The following is a 17,849-nucleotide window of genomic DNA, read 5'->3' as shown; positions in this document are numbered from 1 at the left end:
ACATCTGTGACAGGGTCGGGCCAGATGGCTATAGGAGAGTAATAGAAGGCAGATATATTAGCCCCAAGCTAAGTAGGTCCCTTTTCCCTGGGTAAGGTAACAGGGAAGGTTCCAGAACAATCAGGAACCTTCTGGAGACAATTAAGACAGGCTGATTAGAACACCTGCAGCCAATCAAGAAGCTGCTAGAATCAATTAAGGCAGGCTAATCAGGGCACCTGGGTTTTAAAAAGGAGCTCACTTCAGTTTGTGGTGTGCGTGTGAGTAGCTGGGAGCAAGAGGCACTAGGAGCTGAGAGTGAGAATGCGGACTGTTGGAGGACTGAGGTGTACAAGCATTATGAGACACCAGGAGGAAGGTCTTGTGGTGAGGATAAAGAAGATGTTGGGAGGAGTCCATGAGGAAATAGCCCAGGGAGTTGTAGCTGTCACACAGCTGTTCCAGGAGGCACTCGAGACAGCTGAGTTCCACAGGGCCCTGGGCTGGAACCCGGAGTAGAGGGCAGACCCAGGTTCTCCCCAAATCCTCCCAACTCCTGGTCAGACACAGGAGGAGTCGACCTGTATTGTGGGTTCAAAAAAATGGCCAAACTAAGGGCTTCCGTGAAGCTCCAAGGCGAGCAAATCCACCAATAAGCGCAAGACCCACCAAGGTGGAGCAGGAACTTTGTCACACATCCTAATTAAATACATGTTCAGGAAACTTTAATCGAAAGCACCATGAAGAAAATTATGTGCTGTTTATGTACAAAATTTTGAGATGACTTTACAAAGACATTAGTACAGTGTAAGGCATTCTTTCTACCAGCTTTGTAAAGTTCTCACAAAGCATAACGATTTAATTTTAGCAGGAATGTTTAGGGCCAGACTTGCACAGGTCTGTGTATGAAATTGTGTACATATATATACATGTTACTACTGAATGCAAAAAACTGTTATATTAGATAGATTATATAACTGGAGGGGACAGGCTGCATACACTACTCTGACCAATTAGGTACCTATTAATGTAGCTGAGCTTATATGTATGCATACAGCTGTATGCATATAACTGAACATCTGTCTCTTAACTATAAGAATGGTCAGTTAAAATTTGCAAATCTAAGACTCAGATTTTCATTAGGTCTCCACTAATGCACGCTTAAGATCAGCAGACGCATTGGTCTGCAAACACCTGTGTATCTGTATGAACAGGTAAACTGGTACATAACTGTGAATTGCATGTGCAGTTACCTGATTTGTCTGCCCATGTGTAGGCTTTTGCATGTGGAAGTGAGGAACCTACAAATCTTATGTCTGCATTGATAGAAACCTGCTCTAAATTTTGACCTGATTATCCAGAACTTGCTGAAATTTTTTTGTCTAATTGGCCAAGTATATTTTACATAGAATTAGTCTACAGACAAAATATTGGAAATCCAAGGCTGGTTTTTACATCTAGATTTGAATTGCATTGACAGTTGAGTATCTAACTGGGCACACAATTTCCCTGAGATTTTCAACGAGTGTTGTTGAAGAGTATAAAAACATATTGTGACCATTAATGAGAACGCAGAAACATGACCGCACCTGAACATGTGGCTTTCTGTATATGTGCAAGTGCATCTTCAAATAGACATATAAACTGAGTTGTCTACTCTGTATTTAGTCAATGTGTAAGTATATGTGTAAGTAATTGATTTTTTGAAAAGCAGTCTGTTTGTAATGCTTTGTGTTGTGTTGTCTAAAGATGAAATTATTGAAGGATGTGTTTGATTTTGAAATTACTTTCACATTTTTTTATTGTTTTTTATTAGTGGAACAGTTGGGGGAGAGGGGAACCATGTACAACCATTAGTGATTCAGAATATAAAAGAAGTAGAACAAAAATATAAAATTAAGTAAACAATATAAACTAGTTAATCTGAAATCTGTGGTGCAACCTTAACTATGATCATGATTGTTACTACATTTTTAGAGAAACATGTACATTGCACCTAGCAAAATTAGGGCTCCATCCAGCTATAGTTTGCCTTTGTGACTGATGACTATTTCAGAGGGGTACTTCTCCCTTGAAGGCAGCTGCATAGTCCTAGAATTACCATTAAGTAGCCCTCAAAGGCTACTAACATCCTAGGGACAGAGCTACAGAAAAAATTTTCAGGTCGAGTAAAGCCATCATTTCTTCCTGCTGTTCGTGCAGAGGATGTCTGCTATATTTGTACTGAACACTTGACGTCAGTTGAAGCACAGCTCAACCTGCCTGATTTAAAGAACATTTACATTTGATCTAATGCACTATTTACTTAACTTTTTCCAGCTCTCATTAGTCATTTGTACATTCCACTTAATCAGAGTGGATCAGAATTTAAATTTTTCCAGATCAATATTCATGATTCAGTGACCATATTCTTTTTCACTCTTGGTGTACTTTAAAGGCTGAATAACAATAATTTAAATATTTGTTATAAATTATTTGTAAACAGTCATGATGCAGTGAAGTACTGATACTCAAGAATAAGTTAGCAAGTTTCCAGTGTTAGGCATAGAACAATGAAGTAGGAGGCTTAGAACATTTTTTTTTCTTTCCTATTCAATAAAACTAGTCAGATTAATATTATACCACAATGGCAACATCTGCCAGGTAAATAAAAACAAAATATTCTTCCTTAGGAAATTCTGCCTGCTTTAACTAAAGCTGCATATATATTGTGAATGCCAGGAAATTCTGACGTGATTGGATTAAACATTTCTGAAATCTCTTGCATTATTTTGTTTTAGCAACTTCACTGTGCGGTAGTTGGAAGTGAAAATGCCAAGCGATATTTTGAGGCAGTGCAAGGATCAAAGGAACATCAAGGAGAGCTTTTTGGGATCCATAACCTCTTCAAGCTTCGAACCCAGGGATCCTGCCTTACAAAAGACATCCTGGAGGTGTGAAGCTTTCCTTATGACTTTTGGATATTTGCTTTACATATTTTTTCCTCTTGAAGCATTTTACCATAAATATGAATGTAGTGCCATGCAAAGCAGTATGGTGAAAGTTGAAACAGCAAATGCCTACACTGTGCCTTAATGTAGGGCTGTTACTTTCTCACTTTCAGGCACACCAAAATAATTCCTCTAAAATAAACAAAAATATGGAAAATGTAGTCTTATTAAAACTTGCCAAGAGCTCAATGAAATACATTTCTGTTCCTAATAAAAATACCACAATTGATTTTGGGACACCTTCTGCATTTATTCATCTGTGTTCACAGAAGTATTTTATTTATCAGATACAGTATTTGTCCTTTAAATCAAATTTAAAATACTTTTTTACTATGAAGAAGGTGTTCTGATATTGCTAACCTTCTGTTTAATGGTTATTAGTTCGGGTGGATAGACATTTTTCATATCATAGAATTATTGCATTTATGTATCATATGCATACATTTTTTAAAAAATGCAGCATTGAAAAGGTTGAGTGGGGCATTCCATTCTAAAATCCCTGTCTTTTGGTTGTTCTCAAACAGTGTATTGAGCCAGATTCAGAGAGTGGTGTAGAGAGAGGTAAAGGATGCATAACATGCACCTCTTTATGTCCCCAGTATGTATGTTTTGCCAAATAAGATTCCCTGAAACTGTTTTTCTTTCTCATATCTGACACCTCCACCCCCTTATATATCACTCCTCAATCTGGTTTGTGGAGTCTGAGAAGGAGGTTAGGAGCTAAGCTGGTATAAATCACTAACTTTTTAGTCCATAGCATGTGTAGCAAAAAACCAAAATCTTTCATATGAAGATGTAAGAAGACTATGTAAGGTAATGTAAGCCACTGTGCACTTTCACACATATACCTGCTTTGGCTTCTTGATGAGTAAGATACCCCGATTTAAAATTCTTTACCCTTATGTGTGGATAAAGGAGTCTAATTTTATAATATGGGATGCATTGCCTCTGAAGTTGGCCCATTGTGTTAAGAACTCTTTTAAACTGCGAAAGCCATGACCCCATCACAATCATTCTTAGTATTTGAACTTTGGAGATAAAGCTTAGTCATAGTCTCAGCCAAAGATGAATGTTTCTAGAAAGTTTATAAACAAAATGTGTCTAGCCATATTTTGGAAAAGATACCTGTTTTTCACTTTGGGATACTTCAGCTCAAATCTGTTTTACTAGGAGGAAAATAATTATGTCTTGGTATTTGCTTTAAATAGTCTTTAGTGATGAAAATACTGTCTTTCTGAAAAAAATGTTTAAAAATAGTAAAATTTTGGATGTGTGTAGGATCCACTCAACATGTATAATATGTCAGTTTTCTTACTCATTCGAGGCCTGATCTAACTGCCATTGAGTGTTTCCATCAACTAAAGTGTGGCAGTTTATTTGGGCCTTAAGTGTGAGTGGCCATTTTACTTTTGAACATGTGCACTTCCAGATAAATATGGAAAAATTAAGCTTTGCCTTGTCTGCCCACCTTACCTTGAAGACCACACATGCTGCCTTATTGTGTTGGTAATTTTTATTATAAAATTTTCCTGTCTTGCATCTTTTCTCTTTTAGAGGGAGGGTCAAGTGGAAGCAGGAGTCATGACAGCCACTACATGGCTAAAGGAGGAGCCATCATCATGCAAGTTAGAAATGGTGAGTTGTCTTTGTGCATGTCATACATCAGGGAATGTGGGTGCTATTTTTTCTTCTCGGTCCAGTTAGTGTGTTGAGCAAACATCTTTGACAAAAATTAGACACAACAATTTTTAAAAGATACAGTATGTAAGGGATAATATCAGAAAGAGAACATTGCTGCAGGATGATGGTCTCTTGCTGCCTTCGATTAGAATTTTCAAGAAGATAATGAATATCAGGCAAACTTCCATTAATATGTTTAGTCTGTGGTAATATCCCATCATGATGCCTCTACAGTATTTCTTAAATACCATCAGACTGCTGTGCGTGTATATATTTTGTTAATGGATACTGTTGATGTAGAGGGACAGTTGCTCACTGAGCTGTTGTTGAAATACTGTATTCTGAATGACTTATTTGACAAATGATTTGTTGGACCCGAACCTCAATTGATGTAAGTCAGCCTAGCCCCAGTGATTTCAGTGTTTGTTCACACAAGCTGAGGAGCTGCCCCCACTGTACTTTGAACAGAGAATTTGAAGTAAAATTCGCTCTTTTGCACAAAGCCCAAATAGTTGGTTCGTGTGTTTGTGGGTCAGAGACTGGTTGTGCTCTGTGGTTGGACTGGCCTCGTAATTAGAACTGAAGTCAGGACAGGGTTACCTGAAAAGAGGCAAGGCTGGGACCAAGATAGACAGGAGCAGGGCTAAAACAGGAGCTATCACAGCTGTGGGCAAATGCTTTGCTTAGCCGCTGAACGCTGCTGCTGGGCTTAAGAGCCAGTCTGCTGACTTTTCCAACCGGTTGGGCGGTTTGGCCAATCAGACCCCTAACTATTAACTATAGTCAGTATTCTGTAGCCTAGTAACTGGTATAGTGGTCAGATCCCCTGTGCAAGGGGTTTGGGCTGCTTGCTCCATATAATTGCAGATCCAATAAACCCCCCCACAGGCCATCTTAATGACTTGTTCCTGTTTGCTGAACTTCTTTAGTTTTGTGCTTGGCTACAATAGTCCTTAAGTGATTCTAGAGTAGAAGGTTATATGCGCACAGTTCTTCAAACCATTATAAATGGGAGTGTTGGACCTCAAATCCTAAAAAGTTGGCCACCCTGTTATGTGTTTTCCTTATAAATGATTTGATTATGTAGTGTTTTGGTTTGCACTGTTGAGTTGCTTTTTAACCTACACAACTTGAAAGCTGCACCAAAATGAGTTCAAACTGTAAATGTAATGGTATGTTTACTGGATAAATGCAGGTTGTTCCCAAACAAACAAACAGTAGACAGCATGTGTTATTGTCCCAAACATTTAACACAGTTTACTAATATTGCGGGGGTTTTTTAATCGTCATACACGTGCTATTATTTGGTTAAATATTGTATTGCATACCAAAGCTTCCTACTTGCTTAATATCTGTGTATTGAATATGTACTTATTTTTGTATAGATTGGGTTTTATAATTTAGTAAAAACCCATTATCTGTATTAGAGAGTCAAAGTTAGAAGTTGTTGTTCCAAATGTATATCTGTTTTAAATAGCTTTTTTGTTTTGTTGTAATGTTAAGTTCTGTGACAATGATTTTCAGTATTTATTTATTTATTTATTTTAGCATGCAGAGCCAGGTTGTGAAGACGATAAAGCTCCTCTCAAATCGGAGAAAGAGGAATTTGATTTTTACAGTGACTTTAGTGATGATGAACTTGTGGGAAGCTCAAGAACAAAAAGAAGTAGATTTTGCAGTGCAAATGACATGCTAGTTTCACAGAAACAGCTTACCTTAATGCAGTGTGGTTTTCTTAAACTGCTAGAGAGAGAAACTAAAGCTACTGAGGTCACTGATAGTAATGGTGCATCTGATCATGATAGCTCAGATGCCAGGTCTGTGGGCCAAAGAGCAAATGTAGATGTCAAATGCATTGGTCTTCAGAAAAGTAGAAGTCATAGTATTTTGAGACGTCGGAGAACCACTGAGTCACCAAATAGAAGTGAAAAACAAGATATGCATTGTGTGATTGTAGCCCCAGATTGGCCTGTTTCATCTGAATCTGAGGAAGAAAAGGACATTGAAAATAAAAATATAGATCAGTGCATTTCAAAGGAAATTGGCGTAGTCATGGAGACTGAAGGCAGCTCAGAAGAGAGTGATGATGTCATCTTTCCTTCACAAATTCTAACTCACCAAGAAACTGCTCCTGCTAAAAGTGTTAAAAGAGACAAGGCTATATCAGAAAAATTGGAAGGGTCAGATACAGAAAAGACCACTAAATATACACCTAAAAGAGACACTTTGGCCTGTAAACAATCTCTATTCCATAATACTAGGTCAGTCTTCACCAAAACAAAGACTTGGAAAAATGCCCAAAAGTCCACAACATATGAGAGAGGCACTAGTGACATAAGTGATGAGTCTGATGATCTTGAAATACCCCTATGGTCCAAATCAAGAAACCAGAAAGCCTTCACTGCTCTTAGGTTGAAACAAAAATATGATCGAAATAAGAAGTTCTGTAATTCTTCCAGAACTGTGGTGCAGGCAAACAAGCCAAACAATGGAGAAAAGGAAACCGATTCACAGAATATAGGTGAATTTTCATCCTCTGAAGATGGTTTACCAGTCAAGAAAATTCACTTAAGTAAGCAAAACCACAGGCACAAAAAACAGAGACGCAGAATTCAGTTTGACCCCAAATCACCCTGTCGTGTTAGAGGTGCCTCAGTTATAGTTTCGACACCCAGTCACTCTCATGTGCACAAGACCTCTATAAGTAAGAGAGCATGTGTCAGTCAAGAAGAAAATGTGGGATCAATGGACAATTTTTTAGGTGATTGTAAAATTTATTATGAGTTTTTGTTCAGCACAATGTAGTAGTACAAATTTAATATGGAGAAGTTTTTTGCAGATATATTAAAGGTGTCACCCTGTCCTTGTTTATATCTGATTTATTAAGAGATCTTTAATATTGTCCTTCCCTTTTTATAGGCCTTGTTGATTTCACTGATTATTTTTATCCTTGTCTCTTCTGATTTTGAGGGCCACGCTGCAATACAGTGGATGGTGCTTAATATCAACCTGGATATTAACAACTTCCAATTAATAGCAACATTTTGCTCGGAACGAATTCCATGCCATTGACATTAATGTTAATGGGATTCAGATTGTTAATAGGATTGGCAACGGCAATGATGCTTTATTGAGTTTTTTTGGAATAAAGACTCCAGCTGTAGGCAGGCAGGTTTGTACTGCTGCAGCATGGGAAGAAAATGCAGGGAGATGCCTTCCCTCGCTGCAGCCCTGCAAACATGCTTGCACCTGCAGCCCTGCCCAATGGGGGACCCCTGCTGGAGTCCTGGCACTGCAAGCTGGGAGGGGAGGCTGTGGGCAGGGCAGCAGTATGGAGTTGGGGGCTGTAGCCTGGATGCCAAGGCTTTCCACAGGGAGTTGGGGGGTGCTGACGTCTCACGGAGCAGCAAGATACCTCTCACTGCTGTTCCCCTCCCAGTCCCACTCACAAGGAGAGGTACTATGCAGCTCTGCACCCCTGTTCTCCTGATGCTGCCCTATCCGCAGCTTCCCTTCCCGTCGGAAAGCCCCAGCATACAAGCTGCAGCCACCCTCTCCGTTGCTGCCCCGGGCTGGTTTGGGGAGGTAAAGCCAGAGAAAGCTCATCCCAACACTTCCTTATAATCATAGAATATCAGGGTTGGAAGGGACCTCGAGGTCATCTCGTCCAACCCCCTGCTCAAAGCAGGACCAATCCCCAATTTTTGCTCCGATCCCTAAATTGCCCCCTCAAGGATTGAACTCAGAACCCTGGGTTTAGCAGGCCAATGCTCAAACCACTGAGCTATCCTTCCTCGCCCTTTCTGGCTGCAGCCCCACAAAAGTGCCCTTCTTCTTATTGGCAACTGCCAGATAATGGCAATTTTTTTTTGGCAATCCAGGGGTTGCTAATAAGCAGAATCGACTGTTTACATATGTTTCTATTTTTGCTAAACATTTGCAATCACTACAAAAAGAAGCATTAATGTATGATACAATTACATTTTCTAATTTGAGAATGAGTAAATGAGTTCTCACCATAATGTTAACTTTTTTCCTGTTATCAGTAACTGGTAATTTTATCACTGAATATTATTTGAAAATATGTACTGTGGTATTGGTAGTATGTATAATATGGAGTAGTTGGGGCGATTAGTCCTTAACTTTGAGCGTTATTATTGCATTCATCTTTTAAAAACTTTGGGTGCCTTGGAGCAAAGTTTGCCATTTCTCGGTATGCAAAAGGGAATTTACTAAAATGGTTGCAGCACTTAAATGGATATTAGCACAACTGAAGGATTTAAGGACAAAGCCCTAGATTTTTGAAGGTATTTAGTTCCTAAATCCCTTTTGAACATGAGACTTAAGCTCCAAAAGCAGTTAGCCATTGCAACGCTGAGTGCAACAATGCCTAAATACCTTTAAAAATCTAGGCCTAAGTTACAGGCTAACAAAATGTAGGATTTCCAAGTTAACTTTATTTTAACTTTTTCTTTTAAAATTTCAATAGATCTCTATAATAGAGCTGATATATCCAGGCAGTATTTTGGAATGGCCAAAAGAGTTTGATTATACCTTTCTTCTCATGTATTAGACGGTGTTCAAGAAGTGGCTTATATTCATTCAAACCAGAATGTGGTTGGATCAAGCAAGGCTGAGAATCAGATGAGTAACTGGGCAGTGCGAGATGTGTTTGAGTTGAAGCAGTTTTCCCAGCTCCCTGCTAATATAGCAGTCTGCAGTGCCAAGGTAAAGAGGAGGATTTGGGAAATGTTGTTTTGTTCTATTTTTATCCTCCTTATTCTCTTTCTTCAAACTTGGTTTTTTGTTAATGGCCACCATGAATGATCTAAGACACTGATGGGAAGAGGAGGAGGAGTTTCAAGTGGAGGCCTAATAAAATAAAATACTGTGGCTACTTCTGTATTGGTCAGCTTTGAAAGTGTTGGGAACTGAGTTGAACAGCACCCTCTGCTGGTTTCTGTAAGACTGTCTCAGAAGTAATATGCTTATCTGTTTTAGAACAGAGATTGGGTACCTGAAATCTAATCCTGTGCCACATTTTCTCTGGTAATAGGACTTGATTTGAGGCCTGGAATCTTCAGTTTCTTTGGTCTAATTAATAAAGTAGCAAGTTACCAGAAAAGAAGGTTGAACCTTCATGGTATTCCAGAGGACTCCCTCACTAGGGCTGGAAAGTGTTTTAGATAGAATCACTTAAAGTCAAATACAAGTTTGCAGAAAGAGTTTATGTCAAAACGTCTACTATGATTAATTCAACTTTATGGGTCAGTGTAGTCTTCGTTAATGTAAGTCTGAAGTTGAAAATTGAACGCAAGCCTGTTGGGAGCATTTCTAACACTTGCTTAATTTGTAGTGATGAGTATGTTTTTATGCTTTACAGCCATTACATTTCATGTTAAATTACATTTGGAATAGAGATAAGCCTGAGTCTAAACTCGGATAGAGCTTCAAGTTTATGTTTCAAACCTATTGTTTGTTGGTTTTAATCTGCATTCCTGAATGCTTGGGGCATTCTGATTTGGATCCAGATTTCAGACACTTAAGTGGGAATGTTCACATCCAGGTTTTTGGTTTGGGGGTTCATGTTTAATTTGGACTTAGATGGACACCATCAATTTATCTATTTGAAAAGATGAATCTAACCATTCCCCAGTCATTTTTTTCCATACTACAAACATTTGTAGTTCCCCTAGGCTGATCCCCAGGATGAACCACAAATGTTTGTAGCCTAAAGCAAATGTTTGGGGTACATTCTGTTTAGTCTTCACAGATGTGTTTAGCTACCATGAATAAACTAACAATCATTTAACTCAAGGTAAAAACTCTAGTCTGGATCTACATATATTAGGTCATGCCCATGCATTTCCTCATTAACAGGTGTTGTTTACACTATTGATGTAGTGTAAATAATTGTTCTATTAGCAAGGGGTGTTGAAGCAATATTATGCTGGGAAGATCAAAAAAGCCAATCAGCAATAAGTGAGATCTTTTCTATAGTAAAAGTATTTGTATTTGAATCTCTCCCCTAAATAGACCATCAGGTAAAAATGCGCAAGAATACCACAGAAAGATCCCAGCCCCTAATAGCCAGGATTGACAACATCACTAGAATGCAGGACAAATGAAAGAAAAATTTGAGGAGAGTACTGGGGCTTAATGACTCTAATGCCTGCTGTGTCTCTGATATTAGGCTATGGGATTTTAAAGGCTTTTCTGTTGTTCAAATGATTTGTTTCTCATTACACCCGAATTCAGAATTTTCATGCCCACAGGTGTTAACAAATTAATTTCTCTGATTAGCTGTCAATCGATACATTTCAAGGGTATTTGGTTTCTTAAACCAGAAGCAACAGTAACATCAATTAACTTGAAGAGATTGAAAAAGGAAGGAAAACATCAATAATGGTGGGAAAAACTGCCAGTTGACTTCATTCCCTGTTTTTACTCTGACATAAAGGCATTAATTTAGCAGTAATCGCTAGATGTCTGTTTCTTCTAAAATATAGAGCTCTGAATTTTTCGTGCTCTTCTTAAAGAGCTGCTGATGCCTTGTAGAAAACTTTGAAAAATGATCCACTTTTAGGAACAACTTTGCTGCTACTTTTTCTGTTTTCTCCTTTCCTTGTTGCTTTATTTTTAATACAAGGACTTTGTATGAAAGGCAAATTATGGTTGCTCTGGTGTTCATCTCTTTTTGCCATTTATTTTTCACTTATTCAGTCAGTTTAGGACATTGTAAGGTGCCGTGGCAAATACTGCAAAGAAAATTGTGAGGAATCAAATGAGGAATAGTCAAGAAAAGAAACATGCAAATTACTCTAGTGTTCTTAAAAACAGGTTTAAGTACTATCAGCCAAACAAAATTCTTAATGAAAAAATCTTGTGGAGTCATGGGGAGTTTCAGGTATAATCCTGGTAGAGTTTTTGGTATGCTCATTTTATTCTCATAGTTCTCAAAACAAGGTTAGCCCTGGTCTACACTGGGTGCGGGGGGATCGACCTAAGATACACAACTTCAGCTACACAAATAGCGTAACTGAAGTCGACGTATCTTAGGTCGACTTACCTGGCCGTGAGGATGGAGGCAGGTCGACCACTGTTGCTCCCCCATCGACTCCGCTTCTGTCTCTCGCGAGCTGGAGTTCCGGAGTCGACGGGGAGTGCGTTCGGGGATCGATTTATCGTGGCTAGATGAGACGCGATAAATCGATCCCCGATAGATGGATCACTACACGCCGATCCAGCGGGTAGTGAAGACCTGCCGTTAGAAGATTTGGACAGAACAACTGAATGCCCTCATGAAAGCTTTGACTCTGCTCTTCAGAAGCACTGTCTTGGCATCTGTTTACAAGAAGTTTCCATATGCATTAATGTTCTCTTCGATTTCTATGTTCACACTCCTTAATATGATTTTTTTTTTAATATAGGGATTTTTTTGTGATCTCCTGTAGGTCTTAGTCCTCTCAGCTGATGCCTCCCTCATGTACAACATAGCATGAAAATATCTGCAGTGTGTTATATTTTACCTCTGTCCTTTTAAATATCTGATCCGGTTTTATTGTTTTTTTTGGGGGGGGTAGGGTTTTTTTGTTTTATTTTTACAGTTTCATCTTCTTTTTTTCCCCTAAGCATCTCTGGAGAAGGATTGAACATCAGAATAATCTCATTTTCTTTCCTGTAGTGGATCAGTCTCTTCTCGTGGGCATTAACAAAATATCCCTTCCTATTCCCTTTTCCATGCCAACTTCATCATGTTAAATTAATGTTTTTTATAATATGTGTGTAATGTTACACTTCCAACTTTGTAAAGCTGAAATTTATAAACACATTTCAGAGATGATAGAAAATAGTTATATCTCTGAAAGAAAGGGATACAAAAATATTAAAAGATGTCTGACACACTAAGGGAATGGCCAACTGAAGTAGCTGAATTTTAGAGCAAGAAATAAAATGCTTGTGGAAAACTAGGCTTGATTGGAGATATTTCTTTATTTCTGACACCCTTGAGAAAATTAAATTGAAGGTGGAGAATAGTATACGTTATGAGTAGGGCTGTCAAGTGATTAAAAAAATGAATTGCAATTAATTGTGCGATTAATCGCACTGTTAAACGATAATAGAGTACCATTTATTTAAATATTTTTGGAGGTTTTATATATTTTCAAATGTATTGATTTCAATTATAACACAGAATACAAAGTGTACAGTGCTCATTTTATATACATTTTGATTACAAATATTTGCACTGTAAAAACAAAAGAAATAGTATTTTTAAATTCACCTAATGCAAGTACTGTAGTGCAATCTCTGTATCATGAAAGTTGAACTTACAAATATTGAATTATGTACAAAAAACCCTGCATTCAAAAATAAAACAATGTAAAACTTGAGAGCCTATAAATCCACTCAATCCTATTTCTTGTTCAGCCAATTGCTCAGATGAACAAGTTTGTTTACATTTCAAGGAGATAATGCTGCCCGCTAAAGATTCATGCTTCAACCACCATTCCAGAGGACAGGCATCCATGCTGATGACAGGTTCTGCTTGATAACAATCCAAAGCAGTGCAGACCGAAGCATATTCATTTTCATCATGAGAGTCAGATGCCACCAGCAGAAGGCTGATTTTCTTTTTTGGTGGTTCAGGTTCTGTAGTTTCAGCGTCGGAGTGTTGCTCTTTTAAGACTTCTGAAAGCATGCTCCACACTTCGTCCCTCTCAGATTTTGGAAGGCACTTCAGATTCTTAAAGCTTGGGTCGGGTGCTGTAGCTATCTTTAGAAATCTCAATTTGGTACCTTCTTTGCATTTTGTCAAATCTGCAACGAAAGTGTTCTTAAAATGAATAACGTGCTGGGTCATCATCTGAGACTACTATAACATGAAATATATGGCAGAATGCAAGTAAAATAGATCAGGGGACATACAGTTCTTCCCCCAGGAGTTCAGTCACAAATTTAATTAACAGATTATTTTTCTAATGAGCGTCATCAGCATGGAAGCATGTCCTCTGGAATGGTGTCCGAAGTATGAAGGGGCATATGAATGTTTAGCATATCTGGCATGTAAATGCCTTGCAGTGCTGGCTACAAAAGTGCCATGCTAACACCTTTTCTCACTTTCAGGTGACATTGTAAATAAGAAGATGGCAGCATTATCTTCCGTAAATGTAAAAAAACTTGTTTGTCTTAGTGATTGGCTGAACGAGAAGTAGGACGGAGTGGACTTGTAGGCGCTAAAGTTTTGCATTGTTTTGTTTTTGAATGCAGTTATGTAACAAAAAAAATCTACATTGTTAAGTTATACTTTCACGATAAAGAGATTGCACTACAGTATTTGTATAAGGTGAATTGAAAAATACTGTTTCTTTTGTGTATCATTTTTACAGTGAAAATATTTGTAATCAAAATACTAATATAAAGTTAGCACTGTACACTTTGTATTCTGTGTTGTAACTGAAATCAATATATTTGAAAATGTAGAAAAACCTCCAAAAATATTTAATAAATTTCAATGGTATTCTATTATTTAACAATGCGATTAAAACTGTGATTAATCGTGATTAATTTTTTTAATTGCAATTATTTTTTTTGCTAATTGTGTGAGTTAACTGCGATTAATCAACAGCCCTAATTATGAGTCAAGACAATATGCTGTAAAAATATTTACATATTAAATAAAAATATAAAAAAATAAAAAAAAATAAAAAAATGAAAAATATTTATCCTGGGAGTTTTCTTCAGATTATATTATATCATTCTTTGATTAACCCAAAACATGAATTAGTATATGAATGCTCTATAGCAAGAATTCAGCCAAATGCAAACTGGAAAAACTATAGCTAATAATATGGTAACTGGATAAACGTGACTGCAGCAAAAATCAATCAACAGAGGCAAGAAAAGCTTAGTATACACAAAAAGAAAAGAAGTACTTGTAGCACCTTAGAGACTTTCCACTGAATGCATCCGATGAAGTGAGCTGTAGCTCACGAAAGCTTATGCTCAAATAAATTTGTTAATCTCTAAGGTGCCACAAGTACTCCTTTTCTTTTTGCGGATACAGACTAACACGGCTGCTACTCTGAAACCTGAGTATACACAGACACTTTTCATTCATGTACTGTATAATCAGAAATATTCTGAATGTGAATGGGCTTATCAATCCTGCGTACCTGAGAAGTAAAGAAGGGATTAATGCATACATTAAAAAGCAGAAAGTGGATTGGATTACAGCTGGAGTGAATTACAGAAATCATGAAGGCTGCTCCCTTAGTGGAGAGATGGGTGGCTTGGGAGAAGGAGCTGTGCTGTGAGCAGCCGGATGGGCTTATGGGCTATCCCACCTGTTCAGGAAGATGAGTTCCTGAATAGTAAATAGACTTGAAAGGGCTTAGTTGTAGCAAGCTTGAGTCTTATTATTTGTTTGAGATACACCAAGCTGTTCTTTGTTTTGTGTTTTTTCTAACCTACACTTAATGTGAAAGGGCTTGATTTAGCCTTTTAAAGTGAGCAACTGTAACTCAACATTTACAATAATGAATGGCTAAAACATATCAAACTATTGAAATTTAGAATCTGTCATAACATTCTTAATATAAAGACTAAAATCTGAAATTAAAAAAAAACAGCTTGAAGATTTGAGTCTTCTTTCCCAATTTTAAAAGTAATAAAACTAATACAATTAAATATACACTACCTGTCCTAAAAAAGAAATAGAGAATAAACTTTATCCAGATTTGCAATGACTATACTTCATCCAATGTTTCTTGGTATAAATATAAATATTTAAAGCCAAACTAAATTCTGTTTCTTGGACACTAAGGTCTTAGAAGGCAAACTATTTTGAATGTCTTTTGGACAGAGCAATGGTCGAGTCCAACAAAATTCTAATAATCAGATAGAGGCAGGAAGGACTTTGGACTCTATAACACACAGTGGATCTCTTATTGACCATTCCAAAATTGAAAGCATAGAAGACAGCAGGTACTCTAGAGTCTGAGCATGAGCCAAAATAGGTAGAAGAAGCAGGAGGCAAGATGGTAATTGTCAATCCTCCAATCCTTGGAAATGAATTTGACTCCCTCAGTGCTCCTTTATGTGGTAGAAAATTATGTTAATTTCTGGATTACTGCAAGAAAACAACAGTAAATGTTTCTTTGATCATAGTTGGATTACACCCTAGGCACTACTAAAGATTCTGTTAACCACCTTTTACCATCCCTCACACTGATGCAAGTCTGAGAAGATTGGGAAAAGTACACATCATCTCACAATAGTTCTGGGGACCTGTCAAGACAGGAAAAGGAACTTAGTATAAACACACATTGAAGCTCAGAGCGATGAGGATCTATACTAGCATGATACCATCTGAAAATATCTTCCAGCTATCTCAGCTGCAGTAACAGTAATTTACACAAACAAACAAGATTGGACCACAAATCTACAGCTAGGAAGGCATAATTCTCCTAAGTGGAGATGGTGGTGGAGCAGCGGATCTTGCTGGAGATCAGAAGATACTGTTGATGGTATAATATGGATTAGTGATGCATGTCAGGCCAGCCTGTTTAACTTAAAAGCATAAGTATTTGAAGGATGAAGTTGAAGGAAAAGGTATTACTATGACAGTCACCTCAATGATCCTTACCTCTAGACACCTTCCACTACAGTAGCTCACTTGAAGAGATGAATTGAGCTTCCCCTTATTACAGGCAAGCCTGGGTGTCCTAAAGGTTAAGGTGTGATGTGGTTGGGATGTTGCTGTTCAGGGGTTATGATTAAATATCCTGAAATCTCATTGTGTGTTTGTAGCCAGCATATTGGACTCATTGGACAAACAAATCATTTTCTGTCACACACATACTAATAAAAACACCTTATATCTGAAGTTGTCCATATGGAAACTCAACTTAGTAGGTTCTCTTTCATGTCCTACCAGGTTGTCTTTTGATTGGCCATATTAACAAGCAGTAGAATCTGATGCTCTATCAATAGAAAACTTTACCTCTTACATCTTTCAAAAAGATAACTTTATGTTAAAAAACACTTCCACAGATCTCAACAGCTTGTTATTCTGTGAACTTCCCAAAAACTTCAGTGTTCCATACCCCTGAGCAAAGCGCTTTAAAAATATAGAGATCACTAAAGTCTATGGAAAGGCTTTGGCTTTGCTCCTCTCCTCCCAATAGTGGAGACAAAAATGTGCCCAGCTCTCTGAGAGCACAATGATGCAAGGCATAGATGGGAAAATCTCACCAGGCTTCAGGATTCTAACGACTTGATCCACAGTCTCCTGGGTTCAAAGGTCATCTAGCAAAAGAAAAATCCACAGCTGCCCCTTGCTCCAATGTTCGCATCTTCACAAAATAAGCTGTCATTTATTTAACAATAGATGCAATTTAAGATAGGCGGGTTTCCCCATCCATAGAACTGGTCTGAATGAAGAAGGTTCCTCTTGAAGTAAATAGTTTTCCTGTTAATTTTTCCACACCTTACTGTGCTTTGCCCATCCTCAACTAATTTAATGGGATCCAGAGGGCCCATCATCTTCAGCATTTGTTTCCATAAAAATGATTCATAGTTCTGTTGTCAGTGCATGAACAACCACAGACTTGCTTCAAATATTGACATTATTACAAGGGGAGTTTACCTACGTTAATAATGTGTCACCATATGTTACAAAGAAAACCTGTGCTTGTATTCTCTGCCAGGGGGTGATATCAGATGGAAAGGAAGTATATTCAAATGGAAAAAGTTTCTGAAGGGGGAAAAATATTCAGTGCAAAGGAAGCAGTGGATTGGATAGCGTGTTCTTCTGTAGCCATCATTTTAGAAAAGATGAAGAACCCAGGTCAGTCCCCGCCTCACTGATTTCAGCCTTACTAAAGACAAGGACCAAAAGTCATGACAGCTATGCAAATAACAAAACCAAGCTTTTACACATTCCTCCAGGAGTGAGGTAAATAGTAGGGAGAAAATATAGGTGATCACATATTTCTTCAGAGCTGACATGCCCACTAAATATTTGCACAGTTTGCATTTCCATTTCTCTTATGCACAGGGTGACTAAAGACTGTAGCAGCCTAGCAGATTTTCAGTGGTGGATGTTTGATTTATTTCCCTTAATATTCTTTTGCTTTTTTGGACTCTTATTAGTGAACTTTTTTTTTTTTTAGTTAAACATAAAAGAAATAAAAGCTT

General features: G+C 37.7%; 2 protein-coding genes across 2 annotated transcripts in view; both read left to right on the top strand.

Moving 5' to 3' along the window:
• Window positions 1-2,918, top strand: part of ERCC6L2 (ERCC excision repair 6 like 2) — a 67,448-nt gene extending 64,530 nt beyond the window's left edge. The window contains exon 16 of the mRNA XM_073344952.1: window positions 2,760-2,918. Coding sequence (XP_073201053.1) covers window positions 2,760-2,918 — 159 coding nt within the window. The remainder of the gene's footprint in view (window positions 1-2,759) is intronic.
• The window catches only part of LOC140911600 (DNA excision repair protein ERCC-6-like 2), a 35,484-nt gene continuing 20,457 nt past the window's right edge, over window positions 2,823-17,849 (top strand). Inside the window, 3 exon segments of the mRNA XM_073344955.1 lie at window positions 2,823-2,912; window positions 4,524-4,604; window positions 9,223-9,377. Coding sequence (XP_073201056.1) covers window positions 4,565-4,604; window positions 9,223-9,377 — 195 coding nt within the window. The 5' untranslated portion in view covers window positions 2,823-2,912; window positions 4,524-4,564.

Source organism: Lepidochelys kempii, chromosome 5, assembly GCF_965140265.1.
Source record: "Lepidochelys kempii isolate rLepKem1 chromosome 5, rLepKem1.hap2, whole genome shotgun sequence".
Taxonomy (NCBI): domain Eukaryota; kingdom Metazoa; phylum Chordata; order Testudines; family Cheloniidae; genus Lepidochelys; species Lepidochelys kempii.
Note: the sequence above shows the minus strand (reverse complement) of the source record. Positions and strands in the feature narration are given on the sequence as shown.